Source organism: Sminthopsis crassicaudata, chromosome 2, assembly GCF_048593235.1.
Source record: "Sminthopsis crassicaudata isolate SCR6 chromosome 2, ASM4859323v1, whole genome shotgun sequence".
Lineage (NCBI taxonomy): Eukaryota > Metazoa > Chordata > Mammalia > Dasyuromorphia > Dasyuridae > Sminthopsis > Sminthopsis crassicaudata.
The window spans coordinates 256160716-256187009 of record NC_133618.1 but is presented as its reverse complement, the minus strand read 5'-3'; the positions used below and the strand labels follow the sequence as shown (position 1 = coordinate 256187009).

The window sequence follows — 26294 nt, the reverse complement described above, 5'->3', positions numbered from 1 at the left end:
CATGCACATGTACTGTCAAAAAAAGTTATAATTATAAAATAAAATAAAAATTAAAAAAAAGAAAAAAAAACAGAGAGATTTCTACATTAGAGAAATTTCTCTAAATTTCCAGACCAAAAAGGCACACCTTTTTCTAGATTGGAAACTTGACTATACTGTATTAGTCAATAGACAAGTATGTATGTTCCTATTGGGGTATACAGTTGTTCAGGAAAGACTATTTTATGGAGAATTCATGGAAGTCAGAAAAAGCAATACAAGAACACTCTCAAGATCTCTTCAAAGAACTTTGGGAATGATAGTGACTTATGGCTGGTGCAGGACTGCTCAGCATGGCATGCCTACATCAAAGAAGGCACTGTGCTGTGAACAAAGCAAAATTAAAGCAGCTCAAAAGAAATGTTACCTGAATAAATTTAGAGACCTCTCTTCTCCAAATGTTAATATGAATATTAGTATTTGACCTGTGGAAGAGCCTTCCAAGCTCATAAGGGTCTGATCAGTCATAGTTGGACACACTCTACCTTGACCCTGTCATTTTGGTCTTCTTTGAGCACAAAGGGCAACAACCACACATACTGAAAGTCCCTACTATGTGCCAAATGATATGTTAGGGGACAATTAGACAATCAAATCCAACTAAAGACCATGAGAGAGGTTGCAGCTGACTTACTTGTCAAGCTATGCTCTTCATTCAAAATCCTGGCTACCACAATTTCTACAAACTAACCAAATGGTACCACAGTTGCTCATAAACTTAGCTCACCTGGTCTTCATGTCTTGTTGGGATATCTCTGCTTGTATTTTCAGCACTTCTCTGATTTGAGCTAAGAATCTGGTGGGTTTAGATGGGGCTAGATAGTATGAGGAAATGTCAAGAAATGAAAGAGCAGTGGCCCAAGTCAAAGAAGGGGAGGCTAAGAAAGCTGGACTAAGAACACCTACCTGTGACTGTAGTTTTACCATGGCTTCCTCCATCTCTGTGTTGGACTCATTTAGTTCACTGATCTCCTTGTTTAGCTGTTTGATTTCTTCATCATTCTCAAGCACTGTAGGAAAAAAAATCACATTGCATCAGATGTTCAGAGCTAGACAGGACTTAGACAGAGATCATGAGATTCAATCCCATCATTTGACACATGTCATTTGCTTTTTACTTTGATGTTTAAAATTTAACTTAATTCCATAAATAGAATGTTTCTTGAGTGTTCTGACCAGGGCCCTGTGTTGGCCTCTGAGTACACCATGATAAAGACACAGTCTTTACTCTTGAGGAGCTTACAGCCAAGCAGGCAAAATTGATAAATGAACAGGTTAACAACTGTGCTTTCCTGAGGTATCTGGATGTTTCCCTGGGCACCAGACTGGCTCAGGCACACCTTAATTTAGTTCATAACTCCTGCCTTTCAGAAGCTTTCTTAGAATTACATTTAATACAATTATCCTGCATTGAAAGGGAGGGTGAATTAGATGACCTCTAAAGCTCCTTCCAAGGCTGAAATTCTTTGATTAAGAATCTGGGTAAAGTTCAGAAGTAAAGAGTAGAAACTCCTTTGTGGAGACTGTGTAGATCCTAGTTAGTTTTCTCTGATTCATGTTCACTGCTGGTCACTAAGGAATAGCATGGTGACCATTCAGTGGCCATTTTTCATTCTATAATTTTATTTTTGGCAATAATCTACAATGAGATAGAGACAAAAATGATTTTTCAGATGGTTCCCAATTTAGCAAGCTTTTCTCTTTTGCCATGAAGGACCTTTGCAACCAAGCAGGGAAATTTTGTATGTTTGTAATGAGAAAATTGGCTTGCAGGATACAAAGAATTGATAAAATTAACTGTTGGGGAACAATGGAGAGTCCTATATAGAAAAGTTAGCTCCCTTCCAAAATATGGACTCAAAAAGATTGGGTTTAATAGTTGTAGATTTCAGATTTCATCTAAGACATGCTGGCTGTAAGACCTTGAACAAGTCACATAACCTCTCAGTACCCCAGGCAACTCTTTACAATTTTAATTCTAAAACCACGCTGATCTATATTGGAAGAAGAAGGGTTTCCTCCCTGTAGTCCCCTATATCAAGGAAATAAATCACATGTTAGTCCAAACTTTTCCATTCCCTTCTTTCCATTCTTCCCTTTCTTCCTCCCTTCAGCTATGAAACAATAATTAGATCTCTGCCAACCATTGGGAGAATGCTTATAGCCCAAAAAATCATCTACTTTTTCACAATTAATTTTGTCAGTATGTAATTTTGTAGTTGTTGTTTAGGTCTATTATTTCAATATCATATTGGGAACTCCTGGTGAGGAAATACCTGCTACCAAAGCAGATTAACCCCTGATTAATAATGTGTAATCTTGGAAAGCTGCCAGACATACTGAGATTTTAAGTGATTTGCTCAGAGTTCAAACTAGTTTATGTTAGAGGTGGGAACTTGAACCCAGATTTTCTTGACTTGGACTTGGCTTTATATCCATTTTACCACGTTTATTCTCTTCAGACTTATTTATTAAATAAAATAAATGTCTTCCTTTCCGAAATACATTCATATGTCACTAGGCTCTGGCCTGAGACCTCTCCTAGGCTCTGTTTATATTATTCATATTTATATTATTAATTTGGAAACTGTATCATATATTAATCATACACATCTTGAGACTAAGTGCTAAATCAGGGGAAGTCAATTAGGCCTTGCTGTCAGGGACTTCTGGTCTTAGAATATGTAAATCTTGGGTAAGTTCTAAATAGTTGTAGGAAGACCAGCACAACACCAGATGTTGCTGATAACATTGAGATGGGTTCATGAACTATCCCCAGGTTGGCACAAATAAGAATAAATCTGAAGTTTATCAAAACACTATAAAAATGAGACCCCAAAAACCTACTCCCCACAACTCTTCTACCTCCATTTGGATACATAACACTGAATGCTCCCACCTTTAAAATTCGGTTATGTGAATTACTCTCTGTGCTTCTTCCCCTCTTCATTCTCATCCCCACACTGTCTTCTTCCTTGTGCCACTCTATCTCTGTCCTCATGATATCTGTCTCTGTTCACTTTATGTCATGTCTCTCTACTTTTTTTTTTTTTTTTTTTTTTTTTGCTATTTGCCCCTGTCCCTTCTATTCCCCAAACCGTCTATACCTTGTTTAAGTGTAATAGGAGGTTTACTTCTTGCTGCCATTGTGGTCTTTCCCTGCAAGGACCCAAAGTGTATGACTTCCCATTTCATAATTCTATAAATTAATTAGCAATTTAGGCTGTTACACAATGTTGTATATAATGAACAGCTAAATTTTGCTATACCATAAAGATCTTTACCGTCACTGGTCTTGAATTTTGTGCCGAGAATTTCATCCCCTGAGAGTTTTCCCTTCTTTCCCGCAAAAGTCGCTCTGGGACAGCCTGATAAACTAGGAATAAACCAAGACAAAATTGTCATCACAAATATGTTTCTAATATCTTAAGCCCAATCCCAGAGAGAAAGTCTTAAGAATACTGTCCCCAAACCAGTGAGATAGTCCTCAGGGTTTCAGCTCAATCCCATGAAAAGAGCCTTGAGAAATTGAGGTAGTTGGGGCAGCTAGGTGGCACAGTAGATAGAACACCAGTCTTGAATTCAGGAGGACCCGAGTTCAAATCTTGTAAAGGGCTAGAACTGAGCAATGCACTTGGATAATGAAGCACGTGAGAGTAATTGCCAATTGGACAGTTCCCTATTAACTTGTTTGAAGGTTGACCCTCCCCAGCTGTTCTGTGCTGACTTGATTGGTGGGACAAAGAGGGGAAGTGATATGTGTGGGAGGAGTAGGAGGAGGAAGAGGAATTGAGATGCAGAAGCTGATTCAGTCTCTCTGGATGGTTGAGGAAGGAAGGTGTGTGTGAGGTTGCTAGGCCTAACCCCCTGACTTTGACCGTAAAAGATCAAGAATAAAGACGTTTAGTGATCCTTACTCCAGCTGATTTCTGGGAAGACAGAGTTCCAGCAAAATCTGGTCTCAGACACTTAACACTTCCTAGCTGTGTGACCTTGGGCAAGTCACTTAACCCCAGCCTCCAAAAAAAAAAAAAAAAAGAAATTGAGGTAGCCTTAAAAACATCATTGTCATCACCCTAGTAGAATATCTAGTAGATTTGTTCTATTTGTTCCCCAAGGGTAGAACTAAGGAGTAGAAGTTTTTTTTTTTTTTTTTTTTTTAAAGCAAATTTAGATTTAGTGACAAGAAAAATTTCTTAAAAACAAAAGAACACATAAATATAAATTGCTTTATAGTCTGCAAAGTGTTTTTATTTTAGAACCAAAGACTTTTATTATAAGTGTTCCTTTACTTTTTAAAGGGAATTTAAAAAATAATAATAGCTTTTTACTTTTCAAAATATATGTAAAGAAAAATTTCAGTATAGCCCTTGTAAAACCCTGTATTCCAATTTTTTTTCTCCTTCCTTTCCCCCTTCTCCTCCCCTAGACAGCAAGCAATCCAATATAGGTTAAACATGCTACAAAGCATTTTTTGTGTCGTTATTACTTCATTATGTTATTATATTATGTATTACCTCAATTGGTTCTTATAACAATCCTATGAGGTAGAGACTATGATTATTATTATTTTTATAGATGCAAAAACTGAGGTTCAGAGAGATAAAACTATTTGTTCAAGGTAAATAGGCAATAGGTGTCTAAAGTGAAAATCTAATTCATGTCTTCCTGACTCCAAGTCCTGTCTTCCTGACTCCAAGTCCTGTCTTCCTTTCATTATGCCACACTACTTGTCATGATTCCACTGAGTGTCCTGAAAACTAAACCAAACTAAGGGAGATAACCCTGAGTTTCTGATTCTAGTCTCAGTGGGAATATCCTGAAGACTTTATCTCTATTCACAATGTGACTGCCAGGAGAGCTTGATGCCCAATGCCAGGGCCATTGTCCACAAAGCCAGGAGGGGCAGCTAACACAATGAATAAAAAAGTCAGGATCTAAAAGGATTTTGAAAGCTAGAGCTTTGGGCTGCACCCAATAGGATGGAATTCAGTAGGCATAAATGTAATGTCTTGGACTTGCATATATGGAATCAAGTCCACAAATACTAAATGGTGGAGGCAAGGATGCATAGCAGTTGTTCTGTTCTGGAGGTTTGAATGGGCTACAAGTTGAATATGAGTCATCAGATAGAAGTGAAAGGTGAAAAAAACTAATACAATCTTGGGCTGCTTGTTAATGTACCAATACATTTTTATTACATACTCATTATGCCAGTCACTTTTGATAAATGCTAGGAATATAATTTTTAAAATAGTTCCCATCTTTAAGGAGCTTATGTATAAGATTTATATATTTGTAATTATAAATCAGAACACATATAATAAAAATAGAAAAGATGGAAAATAACTGTAGAGAAGAGAATTGCTTTCAAAAATAAAGACATGATAGTCATTTGTACTTTGCTCTAGTCAGACCATCTTTGAAGTTCTTAACATCACAGATTAAGAAAAACATCGCTAAACTGGGGAGATCCAAAAGAGAACAAACAGAAAGGTGAAGGATCTTGAGTCTATGTCATTTAAGTACTAGATGAAGGAACTGAGGATGTTTAGCTTAGAGAAGAGAAGACTTGATGGGGAGAGGGAGGAGGAGAGGAAATCACAGATGTGTTCAAATATTTGAAGGGCTATTATGTGGAAGAGGTTTTAGATTTGTTCTATTTGTCCCCAAAGGGTAGAACTAGGAACAAATAGAAGTTGGCAAAAAGCAAATTTAGGTTTAGTGACAAGAAAAATTTCTTAAAAACAAAAAGCTGTATCAAAGTGAAATGGTCTTGGTTCATGGTGGACTAGTAGGGGTTAAATGACCACACTATCAGTTATGTTGTGAGGATTCCTTTCTGGCCTAGGAGTAGTATCACTGAGTTGTAACTAACTATGAGATTACTCTGATAATTCTACCTTGGAAGAATAGAGGCAGTGCCTTACAGTGGGGGAAAAAAGCACTGGATTTAGAGACAGATCTATCACACACACACACACCATATATATATATATATATATATATATATATATATATATATATATATATATATATATATATATATATATATATATATGTATATATATATATATACCATATGTGCCTATGTATGCATATATACATATGTGTCTATATATGTATATACACACATGTGTCTATGTATGTATATATACATACATATGTGTCTATGTATGTATATATACATACACATGTGTCTATGTATGTATATATACATACACATGTGTCTGTGTATGTATATATACATACACATGTGTCTATGTAGGTATATATACATATATGCATGTATATGTGTATTTATGTATACAAAAATATCTCATATATAGTATACATTATAATACTATATATGATATATAGCTCTTAAGAGTATTTATTTTGAGTAATTATGCATATTTGTTACAGGAAATTTGTTTTTTTTTCCTTTTTAATGTGGTAGAGAATGTATGGAAGAGAAAATAGTGGTTTGTTTTTTTTTAAATAGAGGTGTATAGATGTGTATTATTGAGGGTGTATAGATGTGAAATGTTGCAATTATGCTCAAGTGAGGTAACTGTATAATTAGTTTTTACTTTGTTACAAGCTACTTCTAATGAAGTGGGAGTAATTTGTAAAAAAATAAAAACAAAATACATCAGTAAAACTGAAAGTTTTATAGCCTTAAAAAAGGAGTCAGAGGAGTTGGATTCAAATCCTATCTTTTTAATTTACTATCTGCATAATTTGGGGCAGATTACTTAGCATTTCTGTATCTGTCTATCCAGAGAAACATTCAGAGGAGAATCCTGGTAATGGGGGATGTGTGAGTAATTGAATGGGGTACTTTGGTCTGAGGTAGTTTGTTTTGGAATTAATATAAGAAGGGAGAGTACATGCAGAGGCTTGTGAGTCTGAGGGTTTAACCCTCAGGTCAAGACTGACCTGATAGATGGAAGGGATAGTGGATGAATGGAACAAGATCAGGAAAACACAACATTTTGCGTAAGCATGAAGAGTTGGCAGCTGGTATTTTGGCATTTCCAAGAAATCAATTTGAGACAGTATCATTTTGGAGGTAATAGAAGGCAAGAAGGTAGACTTGTATAATTATTAGTTACAGCCCTATCTTACAAACCAACTCTGACATCACTTTGATAGATTGACCTTGCAGGACCGGAGGCAGTATTGTATAATGGAATGGAAAGCAGAGAAGTTGAGTTCAAATATCACTTCCACCACTTTTCTAGTTCTAACTCTTATCATTTTATTATTTCTACTATTCAGATATCTTTTGGAGGATTCTCTTGATAAATGATGAATTCACGCCTTGATAAAGTTTCATCTGTCTAAAATTTAAGAACATAGTGAGAGACATTGTTATCCTGGATTGATTCTGACCAATGAGGAAGAACTAGTTAATAAAGAAAAGATGAAAGGAACCTTGGGAGACAATGATCATGTCATCAGAACTAATAATAAACAAGGAGAGTATCAGATATAGTCTAACTAGTATGCATTAAATCTTAACTTCAGGAGAACAGATTATAGATCTGGAAGAAAGGAAAAGAAACTTTCCTATGACTTGAATTCAGTTGTTGTTCTGTCATTTTTAGCTGTGTCCAACTCTTTGTGACTTCATTTGGGATTTTCTTGGCAAAAATACTAGAGTGGTTTGTCATTTCCTTCTCCATGACTTGCTTGGGGTCACATGGCTTTGAACTAAAGGAGATGAGTCTTCCTGACTGCAGATAATGTATCAGGTCAAACCGTCATCTAGATAGCTTAGTGATAGAGTTTTGGGTCTGATGTCAAGAAGAATGGGGGAGGCTCATCTCCATCCCTTTGAAGATTTTTAAGTAGAAAGTTCTGATGATGCAATTAAAATTGGATTCTATGATCTAAGAATTGAAACATGTTATAAAACAGGTAAATTATCAACCAGCTAAGATTTTAATAGGACATATGCAGTATATAGAATATGCAAAAAATGAAGATGAAAATTGTCAAATGATTAGTTCCTGAAAAAGCATTTTATAAGCCCTTTCATGCTATTTTTATGAACACAGTCTCAATGGAATTAGAACCAGAGTCCAAATGGTCAGACTCTCAAGATCATTAATAGGTCAATATCAATTTTGAAGGCGATCTCTCATAGGGTATCTCAGATCTCTCTACTTTATTCTGTTTAATATTTTTATTGATAACTTGGATAAAGGTAATTATGGCATACTTTTCAAAATTTTAGATGACACAAAGCTGAAAGGGATAGCTAATAAATTGTATGTAGCTAATAAATTGGGTCAGAATCTAAAAGGATCTCAATAGGGTAGATTGATGGATCAAATCTAAAAGGAAGAATTTAATAGAAATAAATGCAAAATCTTACTTATAGGCTAAAATAAGGATGAAGTTTTATGATGAAGAAAATGGCATTTACATAGTGCCTAATATGTGTCAGACACTGTGCTAAGCATTTTACAAATATTATCTCATTTGATCCTCATAATAATCCAAGGAAGTACTTTTAACCCCATTTTAGTTGAGGAAACTGAGGCAGATAGAAGCTAAGTGGCTTGCCCAAAGTCACATAGCTAGTAAGGAGCTGAGGCTGAATTCAAACTCAGATCTTCTTAACTCTGGGTCCAGTCCCCTACCAAGTTTATAGTGTCATTTTATAAGTATAAGTAACAAGGATAGATTAGGGGAGGTAGTGCTAGTCATATCAAAAAAAAATAATAATCTGGTGCTTAATCAGGTTGAAATCTCAATGTGAATAAATAGTGTGAAATAGCCACCAACAAAGCAAACACACCCTAAAGTGATTTTAGATTTCATTGAAATAAGAAAGGGTAAAATCCCCTTGTTTGGGTTAGCACATATACGAAATTTTGTGTTTAGTTCCCAACACCACATTTTAGGAAGGAAATTGACAAATTTTATCATGTCTAGATGAAGGTGAACATAAGACTAAAGACTGAATCACTGACAGATATGTTGAAGTAACTAGAGAGAAATGTCAATTGCATAAAAGAATTAGAGGACCTGTTTGAAAATATTTGAAGAGGTCACTTGTGAAAAAAGGATTTGATTTATTCTTCTGGGCTACAAAGGACAGAACTAAGAACAGAGACTAAAAGTTATAAAGGGACAGATTTCAATTTAAAGTAAGAAAACACTTTCTAATCATTTTCTTAAAAGTGGAATGGATTTCCATTAGGCAGGATTTCAGAATAAATCTCAATCCATGAGATTGTCTTTCAAATATTTTCAAAATATTTCAATATAATTAGGTTCCTTTATAATCCTATGTATAATATTTTATGAATTTAAAAACTTATTCTGAGAGAAGGTCCATAGGCTTTATAAGACTCCCAGACAAGTGATGGTAGAAATGTTAAAACTCCTACTTGAGAGGTAATCGAGTTTACCATAACTGAAACAAATGGAGGCTGGATGATCTCTAGCTGAAAATATTGTAGAGTGAATTTCTATTCACGTATCAGTTATACTAGATTGGTGGCATCAGGTTCAAATAGAAACAGATAATGCATAAGAATTCATGTAGTCCACATGTTAACTTAGAACTACATATTTATATTGTATTTTTATTTTGTATTTAAAAATATTTAACAATTATATTTTAGTCCAGTTTAGGACACATGGGAGTATTGTGGCTGCTGCTGCATGCCTAGTGATGGCACTTTTCCTAGGTGAGCTTTTAAGTTCCTTCAATTATAAGATTCTCTGTTGTCATAAGTCAGGGTAGTGATAAATACTAAGGACAACACAGAAGACTTTAAAAAAAAAAGCAATGTTGGGATCAGAAGAAAGAGCAAGGAGGGATAGAGCAGTTTCTTGATGTAGAATGATCTTTATATTTAGGAAGAAACAAAAATGTTTAATAGGGAATTGAAATCCAAGAGCAGAGAACACTAACTGCCTTCAAGCCAAAAGGTCTGGGTAGATGAACTATATCCTAAGATAGTGAAAGTATTTTTGGATGCAATATCTAAGCATAGCTTTGAAACTGAGGATCTCTGAGGGACTATGAAAAATGGGAGACTTGTTATAGGTTTGGGGAAGGCAAATATTGCCCCAATTTTCAAAAGAGAGAAGGGATAAGGAAGGAACAGAGATGGATTCACAATTTCACTTAATTATATAAGACTTAACTTTCCCTAGTCTGCTTTTTTCTTCTTGGATCTCTGGGACTTTCTAGATCATGTTCTATGTTTAAGCAGGGACTAGATGATTCCTTGTCAGGGAAGTTATAGGAAAGATTCATGCTAAATCTAGAAGAACTAACATTTGTGCTCCCTTTCAACTCCATGTATCTATGATATATCAGTTACACTTCCCTGTGAGCCTTATTGATCTTAGTGACATCATTCAGAGAGCTCTATCCCAGTGAGAACTCTCCAAGAACTGGAACCTAATTTCAGCATCACAAGAACTGGAACTTGACCCCAGTGAATTTATTCTAAGGGCCTAATACCAGCGCTAGTGGGATTGCCATGGGAATGTTCTCAGACAGATATGGAGCTTGATCCATGGAGATAATCCTGAGAATCTGAGCATTATTTGATTCAGAATCTAGACTAGCTCCTTTATTTCAAGTCACAGTTATATCTTCTATATCATGGAGATTAAGAGTATGGCACTCCTGAAGTCTGGAAAATCTGTGTAAAATTTTTTGATCCCTTTGTACCAGAGAAGTTTGAATTTGTTCTTTTTATTTTGGGGGATGTTTAAATACCTTATTGTAAAATTTGGGCTAACTAGTCATAGGCTCTGTGTTGTCTGCTGACCTTCCCATATCATCTGTGGCTTCTGCAAAACTCCCCTCAAATTCTCATTTAATTTCTTATGTTGATCCATGATATATTGAAACAATAATGGGGAAAGTTGCAATGTGAAAAGGATAACTGCATTATCCAGAAAGAATGTTCAATCCTCTGGGAAATCCTGAATTCTGGTTTTTAAACATTCCTGTTTCTATAGGGAATGGAGTAAAGGAAGACAGCTCTATCCCATGCAGGAATGGAGGTGGGCTACATCTTTATGCTTCAGTAAAATCTTCTTAAAAATAAAAAAGCAATGATATTCAATCAAGCTGGGGATGGGCACTTTCAAATGAAAATGCATACTTGCCAGTGAAATGGTATTAACATTATCAAGCCATGTGAAAACAAAGGGATGAGGAAAGCATTGAATAGCTACTTTTTCATGAAGGTCTATGTAAAGAGGTTTCAAAACTTTTGTTCTAAAGTTATAGTTATTGTTCTTTATCACAAAGGCTTTAACTTTATATCACCTAACAAAATTAAATATCAGAATGCTAGCTAATTACTAGATAACTAGTAAAAGAATAAAGAAATAAAAGAATAGCTGGGTCTGTCTCTAGTAGCTAATTATATGGGAAATATAGTTAATAGAGGTATATAATATTTTAATTTAAAAACTATTCCAAAGAGTTTTGTAATAAGGAAAAACTAACTCAGAGATAGAGATTTCTAGGAATCAATGTATCTTATTAATTAAAAGATCCCAAAGTTTTAATATTTATGTGAGTTCTTGTCAACAATTTAGTATATAAAAGAGTTTCTTTCTACAAAAATTGAGTGTCATTACCACCAATAAATCATAGCATGGCATTAAGTTTCTGTGAGCTGAACAGGTGTTAGCAACAAATATGAATATGCCCATTTTATAGATAAAGGGAAAAAATAGTGATCAAAGTTAGACCTAAAACTCCTTTTTATGTCATTTGATAATCTCTTACTTTCTTCTAAAACTTAAACTGATCACAGAAATATAGGCAAATTTGAAAGTATGAAAAGCTCAGTCTGAAAATTTCAAGAGTCCTTTTGTTCTTTTTGTTCTAATGTTAAAGAAATTGTGTGCTAATGAAGACTGGGCCTTGAGGTAGGAAGGCATTTTAGTACCTGTATTCTCAGGAAATAATTGGAAAATGGGAAGTCCTCAGGACTATTCTTTAGAAAGGGACCTAAAGAAAAAGACTAAGCACTGTGGAGAAAAACATGTTTTCTGAATAAAGGAGATTATTGGCCTAAGGACTTATTTTTCTTGCTCTTGTTTCATCAAATCCAACATTTTCCATAAGAATTTGAAAATCCAGTAAAGTATACACTTCTTCTTCTCCCCCCCCCCCCCCCAGGCTGGGGTTAAGTGACTTGCCCAGGGTCACACAGCTAGGAAGTGTTAAGTGTCTGAGACTAGATTTGAACTCCGGTCCTCCTGACTTCAGGGCTGGTGCTCTATCCACTGGGTCACCTAGCTGCCCCGAGTATACACTTCTAAATCAAGGATGATTTATGTCCATGATCAGATGCCAGGTGATGAAAAATGTTATTTCCCCACAAAATCCTAATTTTGTAATTTCCATTTTATAACTATTTGCTCTCAAATTGTCATCAATTGTAGAATAAGGAGATAGCTCTATCTTTGAGAAACTGATACTTACTTCTGCAGAGAAAAGGAAAAGATCAGACATCTCTTCCACTAGTTTCTATGTTGATGTGAGTGGCTGTACATCTAGACAAACAGATCAGCTGTCATTAAGCTCCAGGCTGGATCCCTCTGCCTCCTTCTCCCTCCCCATGGGTGATGTAGCTTTCCTCCCTGACAGATTCAATGGTGACCAGTATAGTATGTTCTGATTAAGTGAAGCATTACCTTCTGTGTGTGAGGAAGCTTCCATTGGCATGACCTGAGCCATCACAGCCAGGAGTGGGACAGGTGGGCCCCTCATTCTTTAGTGATTTCCAGGAAAATGATGAACCATTAAGTGACCCCTCCTTCTGCCTCCGGGCTGCCAGTGGACACCCAGATGCACTGCGATGGGAGGCATACTTGCCACTGATATGTCCAAGTCCAACACAGCCTGGAACGGGACACCTTTGCCCCACAAAAAGGAAACAAAAAGTTAAAATTAGAAGAAAATGAAGTGGGTAAGATAGAAGATAACTCCTACTCTTAAGGAAGAAAAAACCTAATTTTCCCTGGCAATAAGACATATAAGACTCCAATATGAATGGGCATAGACATGTACTTGGGAATTAGCCATTTCTGTCTCTAGAACAGGATTCTTATCACTTAGCATAAAGATCACCACCACCTCACTTTCTGTGGTTTCCTATCCCTATCCCTCCTCACCATTTCTGTGAATTGTGTGTGACCACTATCCAAGGCAGCAGTTGACAGGCTCTTTATTTTTTAGATCCTTTCCTTTTTAAAATTTCTCTGGCCTTTATACCAAATAATATATTTGGGAGGGCATGGATACTTGCAAATATCTCTTCCTGAAGGTAGCAACTGAGCTCAAAATGGGTGTAATTCTGGATTTGGTGTGAAGAAAACCCAAATTCAAATTCTGCCTCAGACACCTGCTAGCTATGTGACCCTGGGCAAATCACCTCATCTTAGTCTCTGTTTCATCATTTGTAAAATGGAGATAAGAATTATTGAGTATTGTAAGGATCAAGTGAAATAATATACACATTTTAAAAATAACTATTATTATTGCTGTCTCTTTTCCAGGATATTCTTAGATTACTTACTAATGTTTAGCTTGGGTTTGATTCCTAGACACTCAGGGAATCATATATTACTGTCTATTACACAGATCTTTATAGCCCACAGGAAAGTTGCTAATAAAGGCCAGATGCTTTTTTTTTTTTTTTTTTTTTTGTACTGAATCAATTGGGGTTAAGGGACTTTCACAAGATCACACAGCTAGGAAAGGTTAAGTATCTGATGTAGAAGACCATAGATAGTGGGGAACTCTGGGAAAGGTATACTTGAAGCAAGGATATTTATTCAGTGTGATTGAAGAGATAATCAATCTCTAGTTCACATATACTTAGAGTGATGTAATGATGTAATCCTCTTGGCATATACTTAGTGTGATACAGTGATATAATAGTTCTACAGTTGTCACATGCTTAGTGTGCTGTAGTGATGTAATTGTACTAAGGTATTTAAGGACTGAGAGGACTCCAGTCTCTAGACTCCATCCTTGACCTTCCTCCTCATGATCTCCTGCCTTCATTACTTCTCCACCTAAGACCAAGGTCTGTCCAGAGATCCTTCAGAAAGCTAGCTCGGACATTATAGTCTGAGACCAGATTTGAACTTAAATCCTTCTGACTTCAGGGCTGGTGCCACCTAGCTGCCTCAATCCTGTGATTTTTAAGGTCACTTCTAGATTGAAAACCCATGCATTGGGTGGGCATGATGGCACGTGCCTGTAAAACATGCTATAGGGGAGGGCTAAGGTGATGAGCACCTGAGTTTTGAAGTAAAGCAAAAACTGTTCAGGTGTTTTATTGGACAAGTCTGGCATTGATCCCTGCTCCCTATAGAGGGCCACTAACTAGCCTAAGGAGAGGTGAACCAGCCTAGGCAGAAAACAGAGCAGATTATGGTTTCTATACCAGTTAACACTGGAATTGATCTCACAAGCTGCTGCACTTGTAGATAGGGAGATCTAGTCTCAAGAAAAAAGAAAAAGAAAATTAAGAAGTCTATGTCTTTGAAGTCCTGAATCTGTGAAATCAGAGAATCTACCCTTGGACTAGTGACTAATTAGTTCTCTTGGTGACTGTTGTTGGTACTTAATATCTGTAATCTTAAACAAGTTACTTAACTTTGATGTGCCTTAGTTTCCTCATCTGTAAAATGACATTAGAGAACTCAATGTCTTCTCAGATCTCTTCCAGAGCTAAATCCTATGATCTTACAAACTTCTCTGGAGCTCAGATAATATGACTATTAAATGATGATGATGATACAAAGCCATATTGTGACTATTGAACATCCTCTTTGGTAAAATAATGTGTGGGAGACAGTTTACATGGTTGCTTAAGTTTCACTTCCTCCATGAAGCCTCCTTTGATTCTCTAGTCCAATATGATGTCTTTCTTTCCTGAACTTATAGATATAGCCACTACATACCTACATAGAAAGTGAGATAAGAGGTAGGACAATGGAATCAGGGAGCCACAAAGCAGTAGCTACTATATACTACAAGGTGGAACCTCTCCTGCCAAGGTAATCTCAGTGATCCAGGAACCAAGGAAACATAGCATGGAACAAATGCCCTCATTATTATGATAAGCCTTTCATTAATTGCTCTTTTCTACCAGTGATTCTTGCCTTCTTAATTATATTGTATATTCCTTGAAGGTAAAGACTATGATTTAAATCTCCTGTATCTTCTATGGTATCTGACACATCCTGAGACTTGTAGCATTTGCTTCACTGATTGGATGATGGGAACAGTGACTATTGAGTTTCATGTGAGACCAGTGTGTGTGTGTGTGTGTGTGTGTGTGTGTGTGTGTGTGTGTGTGTATAGGGGGGAGTGTTATGGAGAGTATGATTGGTCTAATTTTTAAGAGCACCAAAGAGAAATAGGACAGAAACTCTGCTCAAGTTCATTCTGGAAAAATTAAACAAAAAATCCCCAAAACAAACCAAAATAAGACACCTTATAGTAAAGATTTGGGAAGCTTAAACACAGAGCATATAGGTGGAAGAGTATAGGGCTACCTCTAATTTCTGAAAGAGAAGATAATAGCTGGCATTCCAGATATGGTAATGTAGTCTATCCACCTATTGCCCAGCATCCAGTATTCAGTATTCAGAGTAGAAGCTTGCTTTATTAGCAACTCACAGGTTCATGGTCACTCTGAGATTCCTATAATTGGGCATATACTAGCATACATATTCTAAGCTATTTACTACATACCCAGAATTCTCCTTTCCATTTTACAAGTGAGAAATCTGAGTTCTATAGGACTAAAGGATCTAAAACTGGCAATGATCTTTGAATATTCAATTTGAAGATGAAGAAACAAAGGTCCAAAGGAGCAAAATAAATTGGCTAAGACCATGCTAGAAGTACAGAGCATTAGGAATTTGAACTCTGGTGGGTTCTGACTGCAAATGCAATGATGGTGATATTTCCCCACACTAAATTACTGGACTAATAGGAAGAGCACTGTACTGAGAGTCAGAAGTCCTGAGTTTGAATCCTGACACCTTTTGCTACCTTTTATGTCACTTTGGACATAAGAACATTGAAAATAAGAGCAACTTAATGGATTATGGAACCCTGATAATTACATTTGACCACTGACATAATCAGCCTGCTTCATGAACTCCATCCCTATATTGGACTTCCTTTTATTTGTCTTCTCAATTTGCTCCTGATTTGCTGCTTTGTAGATTACCTCTGATTAAATTCACTGAGACCCAGGCCCCTGACACTACCAAGATTGCCTTCCCCACACTTGAATTTCCTTAGTCTTGGGTTTGGGGCTCCTCTCCCTGAAACTATGATCCTTGTCAGAAAATTACACTCTCCACCTGTGCTCCTCAAACCCAAAATTTCCAGCATAATCTTGTCTCTTGAAATATTCTGTCCTTTCTTGGCTAATCAACCCTCCCCAAATCAGCCCCCATCAATTTTCCATATTTTACAAGCCACCAAAAATTGCAACCTACCTAATCCTTAAACACAGAATAGCCTCCCTATGGAGAATTCACAAGTTTCTCTAAAGTATCATTGTCAGGGAGCATGGCCTTCCATCTGTATTGAAAGAGACCATAGCTACCATAGCTACTGACTTCACTAGAAGATCAGGGAGATAGCAAATGACTGTGATGGTAGTTGGATCATATTTTCCCTGGTGAGCTGGTTCTGGCCAGAGAAGCTTTCTATACATACTAGCTGAGTTTCTGGTCCAGATTAAATGAGAACTGTGACTTAACCTTTCTCCCTCTTCCTAGGAGTCCCTACATTCTCAGGCAAAATTATTCTAGTTATAGCCTATTTATTGAATAAGATCCTCAAGTAATCAACACAATGAAGATTGGAAGAGAAGCTTTTATTCTCCTAACTCTCAGGATAATGCTGCTTTTACTTCCTTCTCTGGGTCTCAGTTTTCTCCTCTGTCTAATGGGGCCAATAATCACAGTCTTGCCTCTTTCACAAACATAATGATAATGATAATGTTGATATTAAAAATAGCAACTGATTTCTTCATGGTCACAAAGCATTTTAATATCCATTATCTCATTTAACCATCAACATAATACTGTGAAGCAGATAATCAAAGTATAATTAACTCTGCCTCATTTTCTTTCCATTTTTTGTGAGCCTCTCTTACTTCTATAGCTTGAAAAAAATTTAGCCTAGTGAATAAATATTTTTGGAAGATGACTTTCTAGCTATGCTATAAGTAAACTCTAAAGACAGTAATGTGGAAATGCCCCTAGGGCCTTCTCTAGAGTTCAGTGAAATGCAATTAGTTTTATTCTGCCTGAGGGGAAGCCAGCTGTTTTGTTGGACTAGTGCTTCTTCTATTGGGATTTTCTCTTTGGTGGTTAACATCTTTTAAAGGAAAATACCATGAAGAGTAAAAAGAACACTGATTCTGGAGTCAAAAGATCTGAATATAAATGCTTATAATCCTTACATGTCATATTTAGACAAGTCATTCTACTCCCTGGGTCTCAATTTCCTTATCTTCAAAATGAAATTAGATTAGGTGATACAGAATAGGTCCCTTCCAACTTTTGGCCTGTAACTATATGATCTGAAGGATTGTTATGTAGAAGTATAATTCTGCTTAGCTCAGAGGTAAGAATTAGGACCATTGGGCAAGAGTTGTAAGGTATATGAGCATATACTTCATCTCAACATAGGGAAGAATTTCCTAAAACTCATTTGTTCAAAAATAGATTGAGCTACCAAGTGAAATCAAGTAATGGCTTCTCTGTTTTTGGAGGTCTTTTGATTTCTCAGAATAACTTCTGGTTTCTCTATTTCCTAGATTTCCCTGAACCTATAAATGCTGACCTAGCTCCTTGATTGCTGCTACAAGTTTCCCCCCTTCAATTCCCCTTAATTTCCTTGTAGCTGTTTTTAGCTGACACTTTCTAGATCAGTTTTATCAGATTCAAGAGAACATTTTTACAGTGAAGCTACTTCTTGAAAGCCTCCATCCTGGACCCATCAGTCAATGCCCTTTAAGTTACCCCATAGTGTCCAGCCAGGGTTCTACACTACCTCTTCTACTCACCGCCATCCATTCCAGTCTACCACAGCTATTTTGTAACAGATCATTCTCATTTGGTGAATATGCAATATCTACCTGTAGACCTCCAGGAACCTCGATGATTAGCCAGAGAGAATGACTACTTCATATTCTTACTAAGCTTCAATGCCAGCATGAAGGACATCTTCATCTGAGGACAGACATATATACTTGGGCCATACAGTATATAGCTGGGTTTGTGCTAGAGCTCAAGACAGAAAGGAGTTCTTGTCTTGAGAAAAAAAAAAGGTTCATCTGTGATTGGAATTAAAGTAAAAAAAAATGAACTATCACTTTGAGATGAAGCCATTTGGATCTGAAATGTTTTTATTTGTATGCTTAATGAAATTCTTTGCTCCTTCCCCAATCATTAAAAGAAATTACTGACATTTTAAACTGCACTTAGACTCAGTTTTCCAATTGTGCATAATACTGTTTTCCTTAAAGACCAGAATGTTGGAATCTTCAGAGCTATCAGGTAAATTGTTCAATTAAGAGATGTGCAGTATATACTACTGAGTCCATTAAGTTTTTATGTTTCATTATGTAAATCTATGTTTACATATTGCTGTCATCTACAATTTGGAGTAACCTAATCTGAGTATTGGTTATGCTCGGTATTCATCACCACCAGACAGTAACGGCCTGTGCACAGGACCACTTGTCAAACCCCACAATCTTGGGCATATGGAGGAAAAGATTAGTTATGCTAGTGGATGAGAAGATCTCTAATCTTATATAATGGATGACAACTTTTACTGCATGATATAGTGGAAAGTACACGATGGAATCAGAGGACTAGAGGTTCAAATCTTTCCTTTGACCCTAAAAACCTGTATGATCTTGGGCAAGTAACTTAGAATGTGTGGGCATTAGCTTTTCCTTAATTGTAAGAAGAGGGAGCTGGAATCAATGGCCCATGAAGCCCCTTTCTTCTCTAGATTCTACGACTTTACAATACTCAGCAGAATACCATTGAAAAAGTGTTGTCAGAGAATAATTGATTTCTTGGACACTGAGCACAGAATATGACCAGTGGTGGTCAGCAATCCTGAGGGCAAGGGCTAGATGTTAGGACTCTGCAGCCTAAGGTATCCACAAAAGTTTATGGCCAGTTGTAAAGTTGGGAGAAAAGGGATTTGCATAAAATGCTGACAACTTAATCTCACCATAGAGGAGTGACACCATAAAAAAGGAAACTCTTTTCCTTCCCCACCCCCTCCAAAATCACCAGCTAATAGCATGCTAACTAAATTCAACCATTCAACAAAACCTGGTGCATCTATTAAAGTTTCTGCTGTGGTCTGCATTTGTTTAAAGATGCTAGTCAATTATAAATACCGTTAAAAGTTTATGGCTCCGGGGAGGAGACCCTATAAAACAGAGGTACTAAATGGGAACCACTCTCCCAAAGCCATGGCATGGAAGCAATTAGGAACTTCATCATCCATCCCTAGAAAATGCTGTTTCTGAAAGTCACCGTCTACCCTTCACTGCAGACATTTTATTTTATTTTATTTTTTGAAAAAAAGAAAAAAAAACTTAGTTGACAGCATCATCGAAACAGGGCAGTTGCTTTTCCAAGTTAATGTGGAAAATGCTGATCTTGATTTTAATCATTTGCAAATGCAGCACAATTCACTTATAACATCCTTGCCATCAGGGTCCTAGCTAAATTCATAACGGCATCTCTTTTATATGATCGCAACTTATCAAATCCTCGGGAGGAAAAAAAAAAACACATTTTAAAAACTCTGCCCTACCCCAGCATTTAGTAAGCAGCCTTTATGGTATACACCATTACATATTTTACACTGTTAATTTAACTTTCATTACAGTTTTATTGTAAAAAATAAACTAGAGCCTTATTGTGCAAAACAGCTGGCTTAGTCTATTTCTCCTCCTACTGAAGTGTTAGCGATGGCTGGTCCATTAAGCTGCCTGCCATCTTTCCTGCCTCCCGTGTATGCCCGGGTGAGCTCGAGGTCGAGGTGATCCATTCAATCACAGCTGTAGTAAATTACTTGAAGGAAGAACAACAAAACAACAGGAACTAAATTGCTTTCTCCTCAGTGACAACAAGAGCAACTCGGACCTGTTCCAAGCAGCTCTTGGTCCCAGATGGAGTAAGGGAATTGCTGTTAAGCGGCTTTAATGTGAACCTGCTGGGCTCTTCCCAGAGCTGACCTTGTTAGAGAAGACAAAATGCCATATTCCCAAGGACTTGGGTGACTTGGCAGCATCCGAACCATTTGTTCTGATTGCTAATTTGCCCCCTTGTTGTTGGGAATAAGTTCCCCGAGTCCCGCTCGTCTTGCCCTCATTCGTAATTGCGCAGCTCGGTTCCTGTGGAGTTCCGTCAGCTTCTATCCTGTACCTCAGCTTTGGATTCCTTTGTTCTTTTCCTTTTCTAGAGCTCCTGAATACTGAGGCATTTAACGAAATGTAGATAGCTTTTTAAGCTATGGGGAAAGGGATCTTTCCGTGGGATCCAGGAACTTGTGTTTCATACACACTTATACATGTATACTTACACGCATATAGATATGCATGTATTCTGATAACTGTTTTACATAGACATATGCAAATATATATTCTGACAACTGCAGTTCAATAGACTTGTTTGTTTGATAATTCTATTTATTTTCTTTTATACATTTAAATGTATTACTTTTATGACAAAAAGAAAAAAAGATAAGATATGGGTTAAACATGAGCAATTCTTTTAAACTTATTTCCATATTTGTACGAATTTTTAAAATTTTGACCATTGCATTTCAATATAAATGTTTTCTTTTGGAGTCCTATATATTTTGTTATACATTTTAAAAATTATTTTGAGAAGGGGTCATCAGACTGTCAGAGGTCCATGATATAGACAAGGTTAAGAACCCCTGAACTAGATGTGAACTTTGAAATATCTTCCAGCTCTAAATTTATGAGATATGGAGGACTGTATGGTCAAGCTGTAATTGCCTGATTCTAAATCTTAGTTAATGGCTTTCATTTATTCATCTGGAAGCTGATTCTTGGAGTGTTGTGATCAGGCTTTTCTGAGCCACTTAGAATTAAATAAGGATATATTACAACAAACTTATTGTCAGAATTTATTACCTCAATCTGAGGTGCCCAATTTGGGGCACAATTACTGTTCAGAATGCCTTCATACAAAGCTGTTCAATTATGGGAAAGTAGTTCTACTCTCCAGAGCTCATAACATTACCTACCTCTGTTGTAATAAACATGGCTCCAGTTACAATACAAATTAGTAGCATTATACTCACTCCTTCCCTTTACCTTGTCCCCTCAATCCTTACTTCTAGGTGGAAGGAGAAGCTTAGGGCTTAATCTTTTTTTCTCTGGGAAATGAGGAGTTGGCCCACTTCCCAAATTATTGTTCCAGATGCAACCAAGTAGGACAGAGAAATATAAAGACTTAAAGGAGGATGAGAAGTGGAAAGGTAGTACAGACTAGCAGTGAAAGGCAGCAAAGCTTTAGCTACTTCTATATACTGGAGCAAACATAAGGTCAGAGTCAGATGAATAGATTAGGCCTTTTCATCTCCAGACTGTTATTGGGCTTTCAAAATGACCTCAGGGGTCCATCTTGTCTTCCGATGCAAAATTAGCACACTTAGAGTAAAAAAAGGATGCCTCCTCTGCTAATTTCTTATTGTATGAGTCAGATTCTTTCAAATATGAGAGTGTCAAGTGTTTGGTTCAAGATAGATGTCTTGAGTCATCTATGTTATTTTAAGCTATGGTTTTGCTAATTAGATACCTCTCATGCTGGTCATTCATTGTTATCTCTGCCTGTGTATACATATATATGTGCACTCTTGTGATCTATAGCAAGAGAGAAAGTGTATTCTCTGTCTATGGAGATAATTTTATATTGCATTCTTCTAAGATTTATGAGTTCAGTTTCCCAACTAAAATCTCTGGTTAAATTCAAAATCTCATTTTAAATATGGCTCACTCTCCTGACTATTGTCAGCAGACACCTGCTAGAAAAACAGTGGGTTGTAAATGCTCTCCCAAGAAGTTGAATTCTGTATATTCCAAAATCCAAAATACCTTTTGAAAAGTTTATGATGTAACATTAGTTATATAACATTTATCAATATTTAAAACTGTGCATACACACATTTTTTTGGCTATACTAAAATGTAGTTCCATTTTTAGTGCTCACTACAAGTTTATTTACAACAGGGATGGGAAATGTTCGGGCCTTGAACCATATAAAGTCCATGAAATCATTTGCTAAGACAACTGCAGGCAATGATGAGCTAAAAGCTAGCTACAATAACCTCCCAGTGCTTGAGTTTTATAAGTTTATTATTTAATATGACCCGCTTATGATGTTATAAATGATGAACAAATGGCCCTTGGCAGAAAAAAAGTTCCCCATCCCTAATTTACAAGAATGATTAAACAGTTTCATTTCAAATCATAATGACACCTTGAAAATTCCAGATTCATGGTATCATAGGTTTGGGTCCAGAAGCCTTGTAATTCAACCTTCTCATTTTACAAATAGAGAATTTAGGTCCAAGATCATTAAGTGATTTGCACAAGAGTTAAGATTCAAACTCAGGTCCTCTAATTTCATTCTACTAAATAATAGCTGGCATTGCAAAGTCCTTTATAAATATTTTAACCTTGATATAATGCTGAGAGGCATTTGATATTATTATCCATGCTTTACATATGATGAAACTGAAACATGCAAAGGTTAGATGAGTTGATAAATCCACATAATTTCAGAAACTAGATTTGAAGTCAAATCTTTCTGACTTCAGGTCCATAACTGTTATCTGCTGTGTCCCCTACTTTTCTTCTACATTATGACAATCTATGACATTAATACATTCTTTCCTAAAATCTCCAGGATAATTTACAAAATTTCTTAGTGTGCTTTTTTCATGCTTAAATTAATTAGTCTATAAGATGGCAGACATTGCATACATTTACAATGCCACTAATGATTACCAATGACTAAAATCTTCAACAGACACTTTTACTGATACCTTTTTTAAAAGTCAGAAAGATCCTAGTTTCTGTTTTAAAGTAACAAAACAAATTAACTCCATTCTTAGAGAAGATCTTAAGAAAAACTTACTTCATCAGCTCTGGGTCCTCTTTATCATCTTTTGTAGGTGTTACTTTTATTCCACTTTTCTTGGCACGAGGGCAGCCTGACAAACTATATTTTTTTAAAGAGGAAAAAAATACTATTTTATTCCATGAAGTATAACTTCTTATATCCATTTGGCTCATTCATTTTTGTCTTTCATTCACTACAATTTTTGATCTCATTCATATCATGTAGAAAAGTGGATTTTAAGCCCATATTGGGGATTTTATTATGGGAGTGAGTGTCTAGATAAGGTATTTGTTAGCAGATTGTAATTTAATGACTTTGACAAAAAGAGTATTAGATTTTTCCCTACTAATGTTCTAAAGTCATACTAAAGTCATAAATAGGCAGAATTATTAGGAGGAACATTGAATCAACTAAAATCCGAACTTCTGTCCTTATATTCTACTACAGAGAGCTACCTAATCAAATGCCAGAAATACCAAAAAATTTCAGATTAAAGAGATGAATATAGGCCTCAATTGTTAGCAACTTCAAATTCATTTAATGTCCATATTACCATTTTGTGTCTGTCCCATGTTCACTAACTTTAGAACCGAATAATTTCTATGCAGATCTTACCTCCTATGTGATGCATAATTTCCCGTTATGTGACCAGAACCATCACATCCAGGAGTTGGGCACCTGCAGAGGAATGGGAAATTAGGGTTAGAAGGGCTCTGGTAAGTGAATGGACTTTGGAAGATTTAACTTTTAAATGAATACACTTGATCTAATTCCAATGAGATGGTTTCCACAAATAGACCTGAGTAGGTGAAAATAAAAATGTGCCAACTGCACCCACCCTTAGAATATTTCCCCAATGTTTCCTTTGAGTATCTCCTCTTCCCAATCCCCCACCCTCATCTTTCCCAGAATGGAAATGTTTTGATGGAATTTTGGTGATGGCCTACCCACCTTGTGACATCCTCACATCCGATCCTCACTGATACAAAGAACCAAAAAGGGCAAAAGGTGAAACATAAGCATGCTAATCCCCTTGACCTGCCTCCTGATAACAAATAGGTCATCTGAATTAGCCATTCTACAAGAACATTAACATTATGCCAAATAACAAAGCGGTCCTTTTTATATTTTGTTATATGATCAGACTTTTTCCTGCCAGCCATAGATGCAGCCCCCTGCATCACAGGAAGGCTCACAAAAAGAGACTCACTCTTTGTTACAGAATTATGTAACTATGCAGCTAATAAAAAAGGTAATGGGGCATCCCCTAAGATTTTTTTTTGAGGGTCTAGAGTTCAAATTTATGATATTGATCCCAAGATTAAATTAGTATTATGATTTGCTTGGTCAATGTTAATGTTAATAATAGCAATATACCATGTACTCCTTTACTTAGCAGGATTGGGGAATGGCACGCATAAGAATAATAGACTTGCCAAGTATACCTATGGAACAACAATTTTCAAGAAATCACATATCAAGGAAAAAATTCGCACTAACATTATCCTAAAGATAATTTAATCTTTCTTGGATGCCCTAAAAAACTTTGAACTTTGAAATTAATGTAAAATAATAGATCTAATGATTATAACTCCTGCTGATTGGGGAATGGGGAAAAAAGTCCCAGTCCTAAACCCTGACTCCCCATACAACAAAAAAAATGAGTACTAAACAGTCTGCCATGGGATTGCAAGCATAGGTTTTAATGAAATTTTTGTTGTGTTTTAATTTCAATTTTTTTCTGGGTAATGGCCAGGGGTAGGAAAATATAGCTTTGTAAAGAATCACTTTATCATGTTTGTTAAAAGATATGCACTGTCATTGCAGGATTTTTGTTGTTGCCATTTTGTGTTTTCTCTGATATAGGCATAAAAGGATTGAACAAAAAAGCTTCCAAATATGCTATCAGAATTAATGTAACAGAAATTTCTAGTTCACCAAATATCAAATAGCAGAGAGTTTCTCTTTTCAGCAGGCTGAATAGCAGAGACTTCATGATAGACTCAATGAATTATATGGTTCTGTGGCTATTGGTTTTGTGATCACTTATTTAATTTTGAAACCTTTGGAAACAAATATCTATCTTCTGTGTTATCTTGTAACTGGTACCTCAAAAACTTTTAAACCAAAAAAGGAAAAAAATATCATTTCCTATTTTGTTATAACAATTTTTTCTGTTTTATTTAATAATAAATTATAGGATATATAATAAAAGAACTTGAATTAAAATCATAGCTTTATCTCTTAATAACTGTGTGACTCTGGAAAAGAAACCTAACATTTCTAAGGCCTCAATTTCCTTATCTGTTAGACTAGTTGATTTGTAAGATTTCTTCCAATTAAATCTTTGGTCTTTATATTATTTTTTAAGTGCCTTAACAGCTACTGTCATATTTTATTTTCACAATAGTCTGATGATGTTAGGCAAGATATACTTATGTTCATTTTATAAATAAAGAAACAGACTCAGAGAATTTAAATAACACGAATGAGGTTAACTACTGGAAAGGTCACATATTCTCTCTAAAGTATAGAAGAATGTGACTTGTAAAAAAAAATTAAAATGACAACTCAAAATACATCTAGCTCTGGCTTAACATAAGTGGACTATTCTCCACATCTCTCCTTCCCCTGTTGAGGTCACCCCTATCACAACTCTGTAGCCTCCATATCCACAAAGTAGCTTCAGTATCTGTTGACCCTCTCACTCCTGCAACTGACAGGATCTCAGACTTGGGGCTGCACTAGCAGCCCACTACCATCCCTACCCATGCCTGCCAGAACCTGAATCCCTACCATTCACCATACAGGAATCCTGTTCGTCATCACTTTTTTGAATTTGCAAAAGGCAAATTTATATAAAGGGAGAACTGTCTGTAATATATATATATATATATATAAAACCTAACTGTCTGTAATATATATATATATATAACCTTCCTGAGCTTCAGTTTCTTTCATCCATAAAATGAGAAGGTTGCGGACTTCCTGTTCCAAATCTATGATTCTATATTCTAATAGTTTTCCCCTAATGGTGAGTTTAG

The 26294-nt window shown here is 36.1% G+C and overlaps 1 protein-coding gene across 13 annotated transcripts in view; it reads right to left on the bottom strand.

Moving 5' to 3' along the window:
* The window catches only part of MYT1 (myelin transcription factor 1), a 195430-nt gene that overhangs the window by 14665 nt on the left and 154471 nt on the right, over positions 1–26294 (bottom strand). For 12 of the 13 annotated variants that reach the window (XM_074288940.1, XM_074288945.1, XM_074288942.1 and 9 more), the window contains 5 exons: positions 23866–23928; positions 23266–23349; positions 12715–12936; positions 3309–3415; positions 946–1049 (listed from right to left, as the gene is read on the bottom strand). In XM_074288940.1, the coding sequence (XP_074145041.1) occupies positions 946–1049; positions 3309–3415; positions 12715–12936; positions 23266–23349; positions 23866–23928 (580 nt within the window). The remainder of the gene's footprint in view (positions 1–945; positions 1050–3308; positions 3416–12714; positions 12937–23265; positions 23350–23865; positions 23929–26294) is intronic. The other variant, XM_074288937.1, reaches the window with a different exon arrangement.